This window comes from Pongo pygmaeus, chromosome 5 (assembly GCF_028885625.2).
Source record: "Pongo pygmaeus isolate AG05252 chromosome 5, NHGRI_mPonPyg2-v2.0_pri, whole genome shotgun sequence".
Taxonomy (NCBI): Eukaryota; Metazoa; Chordata; class Mammalia; order Primates; family Hominidae; genus Pongo; species Pongo pygmaeus.
The window spans coordinates 57,101,238-57,120,892 of NC_072378.2; the positions used below are offsets into that span (position 1 = coordinate 57,101,238).

At 33.9% G+C, this 19,655-nt stretch overlaps 1 protein-coding gene across 22 annotated transcripts in view; it reads right to left on the reverse strand.

The window, feature by feature from the left end:
* Nucleotides 1-19,655, reverse strand: part of DST (dystonin) — a 481,968-nt gene that overhangs the window by 29,515 nt on the left and 432,798 nt on the right. For all 22 annotated transcript variants that reach the window (XM_054493134.2, XM_063666280.1, XM_054493142.2 and 19 more), the window contains 11 exons: nt 18,532-18,654; nt 18,308-18,409; nt 15,866-15,967; nt 13,366-13,539; nt 12,925-13,080; nt 9,698-9,895; nt 9,221-9,349; nt 5,873-6,043; nt 4,799-4,954; nt 4,086-4,292; nt 1,349-1,468 (listed from right to left, as the gene is read on the reverse strand). In XM_054493134.2, coding sequence (XP_054349109.2) covers nt 1,349-1,468; nt 4,086-4,292; nt 4,799-4,954; nt 5,873-6,043; nt 9,221-9,349; nt 9,698-9,895; nt 12,925-13,080; nt 13,366-13,539; nt 15,866-15,967; nt 18,308-18,409; nt 18,532-18,654 — 1,638 coding nt within the window. The remainder of the gene's footprint in view (nt 1-1,348; nt 1,469-4,085; nt 4,293-4,798; nt 4,955-5,872; nt 6,044-9,220; nt 9,350-9,697; nt 9,896-12,924; nt 13,081-13,365; nt 13,540-15,865; nt 15,968-18,307; nt 18,410-18,531; nt 18,655-19,655) is intronic.

Genomic DNA, 19,655 nt, shown 5'->3' on the forward strand with positions numbered 1-19,655 from the left:
AAGTTTTTTTCATATTATTCTAAACAGAATGCCAGTGTTATAGATTCATGGTATTGACAGAGATTTTCTTCACAAAGCAGATATACAAAAAATGTTATGGTTGAATACAAGTCACTGTTGCCAAATAGAGACTCTAAAAAGGTAGATATTTATAGGACTCTCTAAATTTAATATGTAATATACTTTCATAAGACTACACGATACAACATCCACGTTCAAGTTCAAATAAAGCATTCTGTTTTGAGAAGGAAGCTCTCATTTCGCCATCAGAGGGGAAGGAAGGAAGGTGCTGTTCACTGTCACTGTGCTCCCGGTATTGAATGTGGCAGCTCACAGGCAAAGGGTGCCAGCAGAGCAAGCCATTCATTAGCCCTCATCTGGCCAGGGAACAGATGCTCAATATGTTTCCTCCCATCCCTCTAATCATGACCTCCTAAGGTTAGACCCACTGATGGAAGCAGCCAACCTGTGTGAAGATGATGGCCAGGATTTCCTCCTCATGATGACAAATTGTATATCACCCCAATTTTTCCAGCCTCTTAAAATTATGTTTCAAGCGATAATTTATATGTACATGCCTAAAATTGTAAAACCCTTTGCAAGAATCACTCTCCTTTTACCCACATCCTCATCCTGATGGCTGGTGGGGTCACTTTATAAATAGAATTACATAAAAATCCAAATTCAAAAGAGCTGGGGAGGGTGGGAGGGAATGCTCTTTGAACGTCATGTGGAAGATATAAAATATGATAGGCACAGAAAAGGTAGAAAATATTTAAAAAACAATGTTTCTACATGCTTTTCTAGTCTATATAAACATGTCTTTGGGTACCTTTGAGGTTGGGCGGAATTTTATATGTGCACAAACACAATAAAATATTAATTTACAATTTAGGTACAGGCAACCAATTTTTCTCACTCTGTTGTTTAAAAGAATCTATATCGCAAAATATCTATTACTTTTTACTACAGAATTACCTTCAAGGTGCTATTTTGTCTGTCAAAGAAAGTACAGGAAAAGACAGCTATCATGAAAAACTGAAATGCCAATGTTCAAAACCACTACAAATCCTTTATATGTTTTAGATTGTAGAGGACTTCCATTTTTATTTTGTATGTTTTTCTTTTTAACAATTAACCTGGGAATCATTAGTGAAATGGTCACTGAAGAGTAAAGATATTGCAACATGACCAACATGAAGAGCAATAGCCTTTAAATTTAATATAGGTTCACACTGGACCTACATTTTTTCTTTAGTGATGAATAAACACGTGATGAAGTAAGGATTTTTAAAGTGATCTTGAACTATATAATGAGACAATATGCTCTTCTTAATTATAGACCCACCTTATGTTGTGCAAGTTGTGCTTTTATTTTGTCTGGATCATTCGCGATTTCCAGTTCAGAATCCAAAGACTTTTCTGACTCTTCTAGCCACTCCATAAGTTTACTCCAAGCTTCATGGAACTAGAAAGAAATTCACACCTTTGTCTGAAAATTTTTCAAGCATATTATATTTGAGATCTAGTACAGTTTTAAGACAGAGATTAATAGTAATGAAAATGCTGAAAATTATTATTTCAAAATTTCCACTGAAGAAGAAAAAAGTAATGCTTTCATCAGCAAATTACAAAAAAAGTCTTGATAATGCTTAGCATTTGCAGCTGTGCCCCCCTGTCACTTTGTTTTAATTCATTCAACATATCAGCTCTAAAAGAGCCTAGAAAAAAGTTAGGAAGCTCCAGAAAGAACTTCTTCCTTATACTTTCTTCTTGTTCAATAATTAACATAAACTCTCAGAAAATGTTTTGTATTTTTGTTGTTGCTGTTGTTTACTGCTGTCTGTTGACAGATCTGGGTTTACTTCTAGGGAATTTAATCCCTATGTTAAGAAAGAGGAACAAAAATGGGGAGGGGTAAGTATAAAGCTTGTAAATTGATTTTTTAAAGTAGTAAAAACAAAAAAGAGGTCATTGCATTCCTATTTAATGCAAAGATAGTTCAACATCTTTAATGCTGCTATCGATATCCTCAAATCAATGCCTATGCCTCACATATTGGTTTTATATGACTGAGCAGCCACAGTATTTGGGTTCTAACAAAATGTTATTCTCTTTGGCATCTATAACCTTGCAAACATTCTGGTACTATATATATTTGATTTTGAGCACAGTTTCTTTTCTGTTTGTCATAAAGAACCAGCAGGTACTATTTTCTGATACAATTGTGAAATTGGTTATAAATTATTTGTCACAATAAGCTTAAGTGAACAGATACCTAACAAAAAATTTAGTAATCAAAATTAAATCTATTGTACACCAAAGCACATGAATAATGAAATAACAACAAGATATTTAACAATAAGAGCAGATTAAGGACACAGACTCACAAAACTGTAAGGGCTCTCTGGAGATCATCTCATTACAAACCTTCATATCCCTCTCACAACTTTAATCAATTTAAACATGGAAAAATGGAAACTAGAATAGACACATGAATTGTGAAACTCAGAGAAGTATGATCAATATCTGAGCCAAAAACTGAGATATTAGAATAAGAAGAAATAAATAGTAGAAACAGTTAGTCAAGGTGTTAGGTAGTTTGACTCCAAATAATACAGGCTATAACAGTTGGATGGTAAGGTCAATGATACAAATGCACAAGTTCTGAGGCTGGTTCTGCTTTCAAAACTATTTTTAAGCCACATAAATAGAGGAAATGCTATACATTTGCACTAAAAACAGTAGCAAATATTTATAAAGTTAATTAGACAAAATGAGAAAATAAAATTGATTAAATCGAGAAAGGAGGAAAAAGATGAGCAACTGGCTACTGATATCCAAGAAACATTTATAAACTGATGTTCATAACTTAAGAAATGCCAGCACTACACATGCTATTGCACCACATAATGTGGAGAGAAAACTGTCAGGCTGAGAATTAATACTGTCTTAAAGAACCATTAGAGATCGAGTCTATCCCAGTGATTCATTTGCAACACTGAACATTTCACACCTCCCATTCAAAATGGGGTCTATGGTGTGTAATGCTATAACAATGCAATTTGTCATTTCTAAAGCCTTTAAACATTTGTACTGTTAGCATTAAACATTGAAACATTTGACTCCCGTGACATCTTTTTGCATCACCCAATTGAGCCTAACTCCTCAAAACAATGGGGTACAACACTAAGGCTAGAAAATTGCAGCTGACTGAGGCAAAAAGTAATTGTAAAATCCTCCTACAATATTACACTAAATTTCTAGTAAAAATTAAATATTTAAAAATATATATATTTGTCAAGCAAGGTAGGTACACCTCTGTCTTCCATGGAGTACAAAGACACACAGAGATGCATAACTTTACCTCTTTGTGTTTAGTCTAGAATGGAATGTTAATAACAGGTAAAGGGAGTAAGGAGAGGAGAGTTCTCTGTGAAATTCGTGAAATTCTCCAGATTAAAATTTTAAAGTGGCCCCAAAAGATTCAAAAAAATTAATTTGAAAGTGAGATGGGGCTCTATTATCTGCTCAAAATATTAGAGAAGAAATGAAGCTCTGTCAACAAGTGTTCAAAGAGGCGGGGAGCGCCGACCAACTCAGACAGAGAATATGCCCCTTCAGAAAGCTGTTGGGAGGGCTACATGTCTGGCTCTCAGCACTGATAGCTTGTGAAGAAAGTCTGGCTTAGGAACTAAACAAAAGGTAGCAATACAATGAAGTATGATGTCTCACTCTGATTATGAGAATGGAGGTCAAAAGGACAAAGAAAAAGAAAACAAACCCAATAAAAAAAAATTCTGAGCTTCTTTCTGGGCCGCAATGATAATAGCCTGTCTATGAAGTCAAACTATAATCAGTCTTCTTAAGATTAGTCCCCAGGGGCTGAAATTGCTGCCAGGTCAAAAAGTGATGTCAGCATCCAAACTGAGGCCACAGCCCTTTTAGGAAAGAACCACCACGGCACCATGCCATGATTGTTATGCCTAACACAGCCTGTGATAAAAGTACATCCATAACATATATTTCAACAGCTAGAAGTGGTTTATTGACAACTTCAGAGAATGTTTCTAAAGGGTTATTACCTGCTTGGCTCTCTTCCTTGCATCATCCAAAGATCTTCCTCTCTCTACCAACCGTTGAACTACTTTTTCCCATCGACTTTGTACACTGATAAGTAGATTCTTGATTAGAACAACATCTTGTTTCTGACTAAAATATTTTAGGTGGGTTCCAGTTTTGTCCAGCTCTATTATCTGCTCACGATGAGAATTTACTTCGTTGGCAAAAACCTTTCCCAGAAAAAAAGGACATAAGTAGAAACAGATGAAAATCAGATCAATCTTAAAAATGCTTCTGGTGTCATAAACCTGAAATTGTTTTAAAGGACAAACGAAAGCTTTCAAAATACCAAATGCATGCTTTTGACTGTAAAAAAGCCTGCTGTTAGCCGTGTGCAGTGGCTCACGCCTGTGATCAGCACTTTCGGAGGCTGAGGTTGGCGGATCACTTGAGGTCAGGAGTTCAAGTCTCGCCTGGCAAACATGGTGAAACCCCATCTCTACTAAAAACACAAAAATTCGCCAGGCATGCTGGTGGGTGCCTATAATCCCAGCTACCTGTGGGGAGGCTGAGGCACAAGAATCACTTGAACCAGGAGGCAGAGGTTGAAGTGAGCCAAGATCACACCACCACAGTCCTGGATGACAGAGGAGTGAGACTCAGTCTCAAAAAAAAAAAAAAAAAAAAAAGCCTGGTGTCTGAAAGGAGAATCCTATCTATTTGACTCACTACATACCTTGTGTTCGTCAATTTGAAATAAGACTGTGTCCAAGATAAGACTTGGCCGAGAAGCTACATTTAGGGTCTGTTCAGCCTGAGTAAGCCAGTTGATGAAGTCTTGGAGAGAATTGTGGAACTCCATTGCCAAGTTGAGAGCCTCTTCCAGTTTAGTCTGCAAGGACAGATTGTTTAGTATGTGATGTTTAAGGGCCTTGGTTATTTTGTTTGTTTCAGTTTAAATATTCTCTGGCAGATTCCTTTCCTATCCCCACTTTATTTATGCATATCTATTAATATATTAACTAAATATCTTATAAATGTAATGGGCCTCACTAAAATACTGGCAAACCAAAACCCTTTAAGCCTAGTAAGCAGCATCTCACTGTAACTAAAAAAAAATTAATATACACTAACGCATGTTTTTTGGAAATTAACCAAAGAACACAATTACTAAATATAATCTGTAAAAAAGAAAAGTTGACATTCATACAATTAATTTGGGGACTCAAAATATTATGAAACACATACTTTATGCTCCATCAGTGATGGCATATAATCTTGCATTTCTAGCCTATTGTTTTTTTCATGCAATATTGAGATTTCTTAGATTGTCATTTTTGTGGTTTTAAAAAAGTAACAAAAACATATTCATAATTTAATATACATTTTAATCCATTCTCATGAATTTTTAAATGTAAGTACTTAAAAGAATATACACAATCATCTCACTGTCTTGCTTTCCCTCTCTCCCTCCCCCATATATATACAGTCTTTTGTTTAATTAGATTAAAATAGAATTAATTATTTAATGACCCAGAATTTGAGTAGTTCTTAACATTTAAAAATTAAGTAACATTTGATCTATATATTTATCTATTTTTGAATATATCCCACCCCTTTAAATCTGTTCTCATGTTAAAATAGAATATTATTTTCAACTACCCCATGAAATCTCCAAATATATACAAAAAATGTTTAAACATAAATCATCGAAAGTTCTACTCCTGATAGCTCTACTCAGAAATAAGGCAAAGTCCAAGACATGAAACAACTAAAACACTGATTCTATTATATTAATCAAAGCACATACTTTCCTTTCATTGAGTTTGGTTTCCACCGATTCCCATTTTTCTTTCAAGTTATTTATGTCTTGGTCAATATTTGTCTCTGCAGATTTTGGGCATCTTGCAAGCATCTGCTGGCCTTTCTGCATCAGACTCTTATATGTTTCTTCTTTAGCTTCAAAGGCAGCACAGACTTCCTAAATTGAGATACCCTCAAGTTATTTCACTTTAAGAAAGTAAAATTTAAGAGTTCTATTTTTCTAGGTCATCAGTCCCAAGCTCCTCATCATATATTCATCTCTGTTTGCTCTCTCAGAGCAACCCTGACGCATTTATACTTTTCACTACATTGAAACAACAATTAAACCTACAGTCATACCCTGTCTACTGGGAAATCTAAAAAATGGTGTTATCATTATCAGCCCATTCTGGCATGCTAAGATTTGAAGCAATAGTTTAAATGCTGTCAAGAAAGCTTTCACTGTACAGTAACTAATTAGTTCTGTGAGTTTGGGCAAGTAATTTCATCTCTCTGAGCCTCAATTCCTTCCTCTATAAAATGAGAGGCTCTCGTAGATCCCTCCTTGTACTATGATACAATGAATGTAGTATTTCATTGGTACGATTTAATTCTGCACTCAGAAAACATGCAATGGATAGAAAGTAAATAACCAGCACAGTAATATATTTAAGTTGATTATTCAGACTCTGGAATTATAAGAATCAAACTTGTGGTACTATGAATATTATTCTCATTTAGAACATTTCTAAAGCTTCTACCTAGAATGTTGTATGTATCTTCTATACAGGACATAAAATATTGCTTAAACAAATTCAGACTTTAAGACCAACAAAACAACAGTTACTTCCCATTTAAAAAATTAAGACTAGTTCTGTTTTATTTATTCAACTATAATGTGGGTTAAATCATAGTTCTCACTGAAAGATTATATATTTTATGTCTCACATTTTCAACTTTATACATTTTAAAACTTGCGATGTAACTCAAATAATATAAAATTCACTATTATAAGTATACAATTCAGTGTTTTTAAAGTTATATTCACAAAGTTTTGTAATCACCACTAACTCCAGAACATTTTCATCACCTCAAAAATTTAATTCTTAAGCTTTAAAAAAAGCCCTATCTATATTTACAATATCATCTACTAAAAGCTTTAAATCCTAAAGCAAAACTTTCAGATATAGCTAAAAACTCAGGAAACTAATACTGTATGTTTTGTACTTTTCTTCATTTCTAGCATAACAAAATCAAAAGAACTTTATTGAAATGATATTACAAATATCAACAACTCTTTAGAATGCTTTAAATCACAAATCTAAACTTATTTAAACAGATTTCTATAATTTATTATACAGGGTTACAAAAGATTCATTTTAAATAGACTGGATTAAGAAAATGTGGCACATATACACCACGGAATACTATGCAGCCATAAAAAATGATGAGTTCATGTCCTTTGTAGGGACATGGATGAAATTGGAAATCATCATTCTCAGTAAACTATCACAAGAACAAAAAACCAAACACCGCATGTTCTCACTCATAGATGGGAATTGAACAATGAGAACACATGGACACAGGAAGGGGAACATCACACTCTGGGGACTGTTGTGGGGTGGGGGGAGGGGGGACGGGGGAGGGATAGCATTACGAGATATACCCAATGCTAAATGGCAAGTTAATGGGTGCAGCACACCAGCATGGCACATGTATACATATGTAACTAACCTGCACATTGTGCACATGTACCCTAGAACTTAAAGTATAATAATAATAATAAAAATAAATTAAAAAAATAAAAATAAATAAATAAATAAATACCCCGCCCAAACTCAGTTTGCTGAAATGGAATATTTTCTAAAAGCAAAGTATTCTAAAGGTAAGTTATTTGCTTTCAAGTTCTTATATTCTCCTAAATTAACATTTTAAAAATATTTATATTATTAGAAAATAATCTCAAGCATCTATCTGTTGATGAGTTCATTAAACTTATAATTAATGGACACTGTCAAAGCTGTGCAAGTACTTTCCAGGAAAGTAAGGAGCTATCTGGAAGTCTCTCAGGTTTTTTTTTTAAAAGGAAGATAAGCACTTACAAGTTTAGTCTATTACTTTTCCAGTGAAACAAATAGGTCTCCTGTGGCACCAAAAACCAATAACGACAACAACAAAAACCACACACATAACTTTCTAAAACAATAAATATACCATAAAGATTTCTAGAAAATTCTACACCGAATTAGTGGGACTTACTTAAACTACTGATGGTGATTGTGAAATAAATATGATGCTACCTACTGTCATAATGTTTTATTTCTTTACAACATCTACATGGTGGTTACGTCCTCTTCAAATCACCAAATTCAAAATTATTTCCAAATAAGAGCAGTTTTATTAAGATCTTACAACAACATTATATCTCTATTAAAGAGTGTAGATATTGATGCACACTGATCTATTTCTTTTGCCAAATTTCTAAGTACTTCTACTTTTATCTCCCAAGATAATAATCATCAGTATTTGAATATTTTAAAAAATTTCTGATGTAAATTCACAAATGTAAAAAATTAGGGGACTCTTTCAAAATCTGAAACACTGTTTCCTCTCAGAACTTCTAGTGCTGAATTGTAATGGAATATGAGTTTAAAATGTCAATAAATCCAAAGTAGCCTAAATTTAATTTGTCAGTCCCCATTTCTATGACAGAAAGCCCACATTTCAAGTCTCATCATTTTTTCCTCATCTTTCTTAGGAGCCAACTGTGTCACATGATCTAAGTAGGAAGAGCCCACAGGTACAACACTCCAGACTGGACAGTTAAACAGAAGCCTCCTCTTTGTGTCTGTACTTGGTGTAAGTATGAAGTTGAAGATAAAGCTCTATAACCATTAAAACAAACAAGGAAGTTTTTTTTTTTTTTTAACAGAACAAGAGTATATTTTCTAACCTTCCATGAAACCAAATGAGACAATCATGCTTATAACAATAATTTTAAGTCATTCTGATTATTTTGGAGGTTTTTCTTTACACTTCAAGGCACAATAATTTAATAATTTACACTGTGTTATATTACTACCCATACAAGCTTATTTTATCGGGGAAGGTTTGTGTCTAAAAAGTGTCTAGAATTCTAAAACATACTGACACACTAACCTTTGAAATAAAGAATGGGTTCTGACTTTAAAATTTTAATCAATAAATGGTATGTTTCTAGCATGTATACACAGTGATTTCTGCCATAAACTATATCCTTTAAAGCCTTCTCCCATGATTTATGTATCGCCGGGGCCCATATAAAATGGTCAGTTTGTTATTCTGAGGCTAAAGCTGTAGGAAATACTTTGCTTACCATATGGACATTAAGCTGCTCCTTGGCTGTTTCCGGTAAACCTCCCAACGGTTTAGATGCCAACAGATGACGCTCCGTGTCAGTCAGCCACTGCTGCAAATCCTCAATTTCGCCATGGAACCCTTTGGCCTGAAGTAACAGGGAGTTTTAAGTTGGGGCCATAAACACTGTCAGTTTCAAGCAGGAAATAAGCTTCAAACAATCCCAGACTGCTAAGCCTCTCTATGCATTCTTAAGAATAGCCAGGTACCATTAGATTTGCCTTTCTTCATCAGGAGAGCTCTAGTAGATAAGAGTATTATGCTAAGCACTAGAAAGCTGTGTTCTCTTCTGCTGTTCTGTTCTTTATTTCACTTATTTTTACTTCTCTCCTTAAGGTATAAAAATTAAACAGGAGTCTGTGAACTAATAAAAGAATTCCATGCTATTTTGGTCTTGAATGCTATAGAAACTTTCAGAATTTATTCTCTTACTCACCTGGCGCAAGGCACCATCCAGCTGCTGCTTCCTTTGTTCTGTTTTTTCCAAAACATTTTGCCAGCGTTGATTTAAAACCTCTAGCTTGTTCTGAAGGTTGCTTGCTTCTTCTCCTGCACTTGATTCAATTAGATCATTTCCTGCTTTATTAACGGCTTCCACTGTGGACTGATGGGCTAATACATCATTTTGGAGCACCTGAAAATATTAAGATAACACCATGTTTGCTAGTTTGTAACATGTTAATATCATCTTTAACGCAATTGTTTTCCTTTCTGGTTATGAAACATCCTGAAACAAAAACGTTATATGTGTAGAATTTTAATTTTTTTTTTAAACAGATGGGGGTCTTACTCTGTCGCCCAGGCTGCAGTACAGTGGTTCTATTAGAGCTCACTGCAACCTCAACACCTGGGCTCAAGCAATCGTCCCATCTCAGCCTCTCAAGTAGCTGGGACTACAGGCACACACTGCCATGGTTGGCTAATTTTGTTTTATTTTTTATACAGATGTGGTCTCACTATGTTGCCCAGGCTGGCTAATATTAAGTTTTTAAATGATGAACTTCCTTTCCCCTAAATTTGCAACCTTCCTGGATATACCTTTATTCTATCAATGTCCCCCGAAATGACTGTGTGAGAACAGTTTGCTAGTTATTGCCACTGGAATGACCTTGCACTTGATGACACTAAATAGCTAGAGATTATAATTAAAAGGTTCTAAAATTCCTCACTTGGTTCAAGCTAATTTTAGTTTAATTCTCATGTCAAGTAACCAAAATATATATTTTACTCCTATATATTCATTTTCAAATATAAAATTATCATGTCTAAGGTATACAGTACCATATTTTACAATCAGCATTCTGAAAGAGAAAAAAAATTCCAGAATATTCCCTTATCTTCTCTCATACGGGAGGTCCTGGAATTGACTGCTAAGTTGAAATATTGGAAGGCCCTAAAACTAACACTCTATATCAGAGATACTTAAACCCAGCATTCCAAAATTCAGTTGTTCTTCAAGTAGAAAACATATATAATGAAATGCTAACTACAGAACCCAGCAAATAATGCCTTCCTTTTATACAGTGGAAATATATGAATAGATTAATAACGCTTAAATGCACTAAAATGGGGTAAGTGCAGAAAGCAACCCTAAGGTTTAAAAAAATCAATTTCTTTTACTGAATGAGTATAGCCTTAGTAATATTAATAGTTTCCTTTCAACGAGGCTATGCTTACATTTTTGGAAAGCAGAAGAAACCTCCCTCTAATGTTGGTAAAAGTTGATCCTACTCTGTACTCATTGACTCAGGGTTGGTAATAGTAAAGAAAAAGAACATCATCTCCCATCCTAGGTAACACATCACACATCTGGAAAGAAATTCAGACCAGGGAGGATTTTCAGTGAAGATCAGTAACCCTCTGATATCACTGTTTCTCTGACTGTTTTCACTCATATTCTGAGGCATCTGGTTAGGGAGTGTTTTTCAAAGGCAACAAAACCAACTGAGTAAGAAGTTATCTTTATAGAAAGCATTCACTTTGGTATGTTAAGAGTAGGATCACTCTCAAAATCAAAAAGTTAAATGTTTTCATGGCCAAAACATAAAAGAGAATTCTATAAAATTCATTCTTCTGAAAGGTCTGAGTCCTGCTACAAAGTCAGAGCTTAGCAGTAGGAGACGAAAGCAGGAAAGGAACGGAAACATTCGTCCCTTCCTCCAGCAATTCTGCTGGGAATTTTATGTCCTCTAATTTTGATCTTTGAGGAATGGAAAGAAAAGAGAAAAGAGAAAAGGAGCCATTTCAAAGTACTTAAAATTAGACAAACAGAAGTAAGAGGTCTTTACCTATCCCCCACCAAAATAACTGGATCAGGTTGCCTCATTTTTCCACCTCTACCATATTATACAAAGTTCCTATCCTGATGTATGTTACCTTTAAGACAATCGATAGGTTTATAAAAATGTAAATGCAGCTATAAACTCACACCATGACACTAAACATATTTTGTTGCTAGGCAGCTGGTCTCACCAGTCATTAGGGCTCTAAGCAAATGTACAATGTAGACATTAAATAATGAAACAAGCTTCTCTGTCAACATTAAGTATGCAAAATAAATCCAAATTGTTTAATCAAATGTGGCTGGGCAATGACTATCAATGTAGATAGACAAGGTAAGAGAAAAATAAAATTTTAAACTAGGAAACAATTACTGTGGGGAAGTATGAAAGAAGAAGAAAAAAAGCAAGAATAGTCAAAAACTGTACAGCATAAAGTGCTAAAAACCTACCTTTTTAAAAAATGTGAGTCAATATGTAAAATAATCAAACATTTCCTATTTGATAATTAAGAAAAATTTATTTTAGTTTAGGATTTAGGACTCTGAAGATATCACTATTAATGTGAATGTCAAAGTCTATGAAAGATTGTTGAATGCCAGGATAAACTCTACCGTGCATAATCTTTTATCCATTAAGTCCAGTGACTGAAAGGATAAGGAATGATCTATTAAGAAGTGTCACAAAGGTGACAACAATATAAGATTGCTTTGCATATATCTCTTAAGACAAAATTTTTTCAACTTACTAGCTTTAAATCAAGTGCAGGACATATAACAACTTTTTAAAACGTAATAAATACTTTAAAAAATTCAGAAAGGAGTAAGATACAAAAATCCAGTCAAAGACAAGAGTGACATGGAGACAAAGGGATAAGCCCCAACATAAGAAGAGACGTACAGACAGATAAAAATATGTCAGAAAAGACAAACAAGCTGCAAATGAAAGAGACATGGAAATATGGATGACCAGAGTGAAAATATACACAAAACCTGCAGTAGGACATTTTCTGCCTATGACTTTTTAGGCTATCCCTAACAACTTTAAAAAATAGGTGACATTATCACAATGACAGGTATAATTAAGGATTTAAATCTTTAGTGTTTGCCATGCAGCTCTAATAAACTTTAGTACAAATTGCTCATCCTTGTTTCATTTGATAATAATTGCCTGGAATGAGAAAAATATTTTGACCATAATCTTTTAAGAAAAATATTTTGACTATAATGTTTTAAGTAGTTAACCTTTAGTTATAAATGTCAAATATGAACTTGTGTCAAAATCATAAACTTGAAACATGCATAAAGAAGAAATATATCCGAGAAATCTGATGACATTAGAAATGGACAGAGAAGAAACATAACATGCATTAACAGCTACGTACATGATGCTTGGCAAGTTCAATTTCAATGGCTTTAGGGTCTCCTCCAACAGGTTTCTGCTCACTTAGCAAGCCCTCGGTGTGTGTCAGCCATGTCAGGAGCTCATCCAGGGCATGTTGGAACTGACCCAACGCTAATAGAGCACCCTCCAGTTTATGCTACAGAAAAAGTGGAAAGAAAATCCATTTATAAATTTGATATTATGAATGACATGTCTATAAAACAAGGGCAAAAAATAATTGTTTCATGTTGCATAAGTCCATAAACGTATCCAATGAAGCCTAATCATCATATCCTTCTATGTTTTAAGTTTGACGCTCCTCGTGGTTAAAACAGAATATATGAGAAGCAGAAATAATTCTAATTTTATCTTTAATAATTATTTTACATTAATATCTGAAATTGAAAATTTATAATTTCTTAAGAAAAGTCTTGGTATTTACCTGTCTGTTGATGATTCTCTCCTCCAGGCTATCCCATATCAATTTCAGTTCCATTAATGGGTCCTGAACAGTGTGTTTGTCACTCTCTTCTGTTACTTTCTTTAGCAAAAGCTCTGCTTGATGGTTCAGTCTTTCCATTTCTATCTGCTGTTGATAGGCCTCAGACTTAAATTGCTATTTTAAAAGAGATATATAAAGAAAATATTGTTAAAGACCACTAACTCCAAACAAAGAAATCTATTGATTATATCATTATTCTAATTCACACTACTTACTGAGGGGAGGTGACGCAAAGTAAAAATCTCACATGAGGCTTACCAGTGGAAGAATTACAGGCAAAAAAATAAGGAAAATATTTTCTCTTTATTCAATATTTTTGAATAGATAGATGTTTCTATTTATAATTTTGACATTCCATTTCATTTTATTCTCTACAATAAAAAAAATTTCAAGGCTGAACTTATTCCAATATATGCATTTGAAAAATGAGTTTTAAAATTATAGAAAAGAAAATGAAATATATGTTGACACATATGAAAGCCAAAAAAGTCTTAAGAAACACAAATTAGTATTTCCTGCTCTGAAACATACACACATCTTGTATCCCCTGATAATTTTATGTTTTCTGTAGCTGTGCTGTGTTCGTTAATATTCCTGTGCCTCACCCACTGCTGACACACAATGTCATTCTCTCTCCTACTTTCTAAGTCACTCACATAGTTAATCATCTTGGCTTTGCCAACCAACAGGTTAGCAAACAGTTGCTTGTAATAGGTAACTGTCCTTTCATAAAATATTTATTTTAATATGTAATAGTACAAAATTCATGGCTAGCAGTCCCTTAACTTTGTTCAAAAATACATGAATAATAATTTGCAAATAATAACAAAGGTATAGAAAGCACTTGGTATGTTCAAGTTACTTTCAACCAACTTACTGGGGAAATAATTTTAACCTTAATGTAAGCTAAAGACATAGGAGTAAAACCAGTTAGTAAGACCAGTAAGACCACTGAGGCCATATGCCCTAAGTGGATGAACTTGGACATAAACTCAGATAACCTGATTTCAGAGTGAGCACTTCTAACCAGGCTGCTATATAAAAATCACTGAGCTATATGCAAGTATCCAAAATAAATTATCCACACCCATAATTGTATATAAAGTATATCATATGTTTGCCACATGAGCAAATTAAAGTTAAAAAAAAACTCAATTTAGTGATAAGGATAAAATTCTCAAAAAGAAAATTTGTTTCTAAATGAAATATTCTATGTCACACTTAGATATGAAAATGCTACAATTTTAAAGCCAGATAATATTTTCACACAAAATCTAGCAAAGTTCATTGCAGACGGTGTGATGTCTCTGCATATGGAGAGTTAAAATTGGGAAGGAAATAGCTGTTCCCATTTTGATAAATGATTCTTGGTATAGAGGAATTCAAAGAGGAAACAGTTTAGCCATTTTCACATCTGCAGATCAAGAATTACAAAAGCAAAAATTACAGAGAACAGCTATGGAAAACAACAAACATTTACAAAACAAACCTTTTGGGAAACATTCTTATATCACGGATGTGTTTTTAACCTGTTAAGACTAAATTAATTACTCAGAACATTCTAAAGAAAATAAAAATGTTGAGTTAATGGGTATAAAAAAACAGAAAGAATGAATAAGACCTTGTATTTGCTAGCACACCAAAGTCACTATAGTCAAAAATAATTTTTGTACAATTAAAAATAACTAAAAGAGTATAATTGGATTATTTGCAACACAAAGGATAAATGCTTGAGGTGATGGGTACCTCCATTTTCCCTGATGTAGTTATTATATATTGCATGCCTGTATCAAAATATGTCATGTAACCCATAGATATATACCCCTCTATGTACCCACGAAAATTAAAAATTAAAATTAAAAATATCAGGAAAAGAAAAATGATGCTGTAGTGTACTGAAAACATACTAGTGTAGTGACAACAATATACTACTGAATAAACAAGTTAAACAAGCTATAAAAATCCTTACAGTATTATCTAAATACATCTCTCTCTCTCTCTACCTATACACACACACACACACACACACACACACACACACACACACACACACACACACACACACACCCCCCCCATGTTCCTAACATGAAGATAACAGAAAGGCTATAAATCAAATCTAAGAAAGGTAATCTCTAGGTACATAACATTTTGGGTGATTTCAAATAATTTGTTTTTCTCCTTTTTATTTGTATTTTCTGATTTTTCTATATGAACAGTTATTAATTTACTATAAAAAGAAAACTATTAATAGTATTTTCTTTCCTTTATTTAAAGAACACTTATATATTGCTTAGCATGTGAAAGCACTATGTACGTTAAACTAGCTTTATAATTAAGCTGTCATACTTACAGTAGGTAAAATAAATTTATGTAAAAAATTATGTGAATCAAGGACTTAAAATTGCAAGGGAGTCTTCGATAAATTAGCCCCCACACATACCTTTAGCTCTTCAATCTGCTGCTTGACAGTTTCGAGATCTGTTCCGATTGGAGACATTGAAGCTAATTTACCACCTGCAATATCTACCCAGTCAAATACCGCCTGAAAGACACATTAGTCCATGTGTTGTTACAACAGTACATTTGAAATTGCTACAGTATTTCAAGTACTACAGAAAAATACAATCATAAATCTAAAAGATATTACGGAATTAGACTATTTTATAAAAAATTAACATGGTTCACCTAAATTAGTAAAAGCAGTAATATACCAAAATGGTTGTCCCAAATATGAAATAGATACATACGAGTTTGCAAAAGAAATTGTTTATTCAATAGATTCTTGAAATATTATGAACTTCTAAAAAAATCATTTGAAAACATTTATAGAATCCAACCACATGAAATTCTTCATTACGTGTGCTTAAAAGGCAGCTTGTATAAATATACTGAAAGAAAAAGATTCAAATCTATTTGTTCATTCAAATAAGCAAGAAACTACTGTATAGAACTTAAGCAAAATATCTGACTCAAACCCTTAAATATTATTTAGATTAGCATTAAGATCCTGCACATATAAATTATTAGCATTAAGACCATTATTCTGAATTATAACAGGTTTCAGACTCTCCTGCTTTTCTTATTTATTTAGGTAATAAAAATAGTCTAAAAAGGCTCAAATCACATTTTTTTAGGTACTGAATACAAAATAAAATCATTTTGCCATTACTCTGTCACCCAAGCTGGAGTGCAGTGGCACAATCAAATAGCTCACTGTAACCTCAAACTCCTGGGCTCAAGCAATCCTCCTACCTCAGCCTTCCAAGTAGCTCAGACTATAGGCACATGTCACCATGGCTGGCTAATAAAAAGAGAAAAAAAAAATTGTAGATGGGGTACTTCAGCTCTTGTTTTGACAGGATCTTGCTATGTTTCCCAGGCTGATCTTGAACTCCTAGCCTCAAGTGATCCTCCCACCTCAGCCTCCCAAAGCACTGGGATATTTTGCACTTTAATGAAGTTTACAAACCATATAGCAGGGCGATAAATCTTGGATTTTTAAGTTATCATTAGCCAACTCTGACTAAGTACTTAAGCAGCAACCTGGGAAATAAAACATATTTTACTTTAAAATCAAATCTTGAAAATTAGCATCCAGAGCTTTGACATCTAGCTACAGCTAGCTGTACTGTAGCTACTTAATAAATCAATCTGCCCTTTGCTAGCACAGGTGATGCTACTAATACATGATCAACAGGACTTATGACGGGCCTTACTTTTCTGGTAGTGATAAAGAGACTATACAAGCCACGGTGGCTTGCGTGTGACCTCCTAAATGGCTGCATGTGGTGGCATTGCCACCTCTAGCCATGGAAGAGATCACAACTCAATGATTTAACAATGACCTAGCCTCACAGGCTGGAGCCCGAATTAGTTACCTGTCATTGATACCTAATAGAGTAAATTATCACTTAGGTTACAAAAGAAAAAAAAAAGAAGAGGGAAGGAGAATATAATAAAGTGTTATTTGCAGTAAAATCTTTCATATATTTCCAAAGTTCAAAAAACTTCTCAACTGGCATAAAGCCTAGCTGTGACATTTATTTTTACAAATATAGAAATGGAATGGCATAATGAAAAAGGAAAAGATGTTCTCATCTGGGCTTTAAGAATAATATTCACTTAGTGTTATGGAAATACTTAAGCTTTTTCCATATGGTAAGAAGGATGAAAGATTAAACTCCTGCCAGCCTGTTAGGAAATGGAGCAAGGTTAAGGGAGGTAGGGAGAGAAATATACCCGAGTTGGCCTCAACTGACAAGATAATTTTTAATATAAAAAAAAACCTTATAAATGGTTAATGAACTGAATGAAAAACCTTAAGTGAAAAACAACTACTAAAAGAAATTGTATACAAGGAAAAGAAGAAAACACTTTTTACACACCAGATTATGACCTAATAGAAATCTATTTTTGTACATGGAGAATACTGGCTTCAAATCAAATTTCTTTACTTCTGACTTTAGTTAAACTTGGTGATATTTTTAGATAGTGTTTACTCCTTTCATCTTATTCCACTCAGAACAGAATTCAGATTTAGTTCCATTTCACTGTCTGGTGCTGAGCCATTTATAAAAAATACTGTGTGGGAACATTTACTTTCACTTAAAAAAAATCAAAATATTTCTTTTCAAAGTAAATTTCACTGAATGTGTATACAGAAATGTGTTTAGATGTGTATATAAATCTACACATATCTGAAAGGTCAGAAATATCTTCTAAAAGACAAAACATGAACTGAGATACATAGGCAACTGCAGGAATAATTTGCCCACAATTGCATATGCACTGGCAGATCTTGAGGTGGTGCCAATACGTAGACATCAATTAGTACAATTCCTCCTTCCAGCTAAGACCAGCACATACACGGTAATCCCCTTACCTGCAGTCCATCCTGGTACTGAACGGCGGCCTGCATTGCCTCCTCAAGTTTGTCAATCCGGTCTTTCCAAGCTTTATTTAGAGAATCCCATGCTGAATTTAACTACAAGATGTATGTTAGAATTCTTTTAGTGCCATATTTTAAACTTTCAACTACTGTTAACAAAATATTTTAGTTAACTAAAAACTTTTTAAAAGCCATTCTGATAAGTAAGCCAGTTGTACCTCATCTATACTCTTCTTGACAATGGGTTTATCAGGCTCCCCACATGCCGCAATGAGTTCAGAACCCAGGTTAATAACTATATCCAGCTCCTCCTGTAGTCCATCTATTTCTTCCCTTATGGCCTAGAATAAGAAAATGACAGCCTTAGAATTTTAAGCAAAACCACATCAAAACTTTAAAAAGTACACAACAGTATCAATGGTAGTTATTTCTAGAAGGTGGCATTCTAATTGTTTTTCTTTCTTTCTGTTTTCTAAATTTCTGCAATAAATTTTTTCAACAAGAAATATTTTAAAAGAAAAACAGCACCCTTTTAGTAACAAATGTCAAATGTTTATTATAAAGATAAGAAATACCTTAACAAATACCAAAACAAATTTTTAAAAATATCAACAATACTGTAAGGCTTAGAAAGACATTTTGGCTTCCAAACCAATATACATTTAACATAGACAAGTAAAATATGAATCCAAAAACTATACAAATTAATGTATTTGTTAGTAGATTTAGAATAATCTAGCTTTGGATTTACATTTTATGTCATTACCCTAGGCAGGACCAGGTAGGACCTGTAAGGTACAAAAATACCACAACAGAAAGGCAGTATCCTACTTTTGCTTTCATCTTCTTGGTTAAATATATTCATTCATTCAACAAACACTGAATAACCATAAACCAAGCCCTAAACCAGGCACTGGGGATACAAATAAAAATAGATATGGCTATTCCCCTCAAGGGGCCCACACTACAGCAGGAAAGACAGAGGCATAAGCAACAGTAAATCATACTATGTGCAGAGTCCTTTGCATGAACAAAATATTATGGGAACACAGATGCACTAACTCTGCTAAGTATACAAGAAAAGGTTTTACATGGGGGTAATGATCCAACTGAACCCTGAGTGGACTTTGCCAGTAGAGTGGCAGGAAGGACATTCTAGAGTGAGGAAATAAGATGCACAAAGGCACTGACGCTAGAAAGAGCAAAACAGTTTGTTTTGGGAAATGCCCTTTCTAATCAGTAGCAGGGAGGGAGCTTGGTAAAGGAGCAAGAGAAAAACATAACTTTGGAAACACAGGCATGAGCTAGGCTGGGATGCAAAAAGCTGCATGCCCTGCTCTAG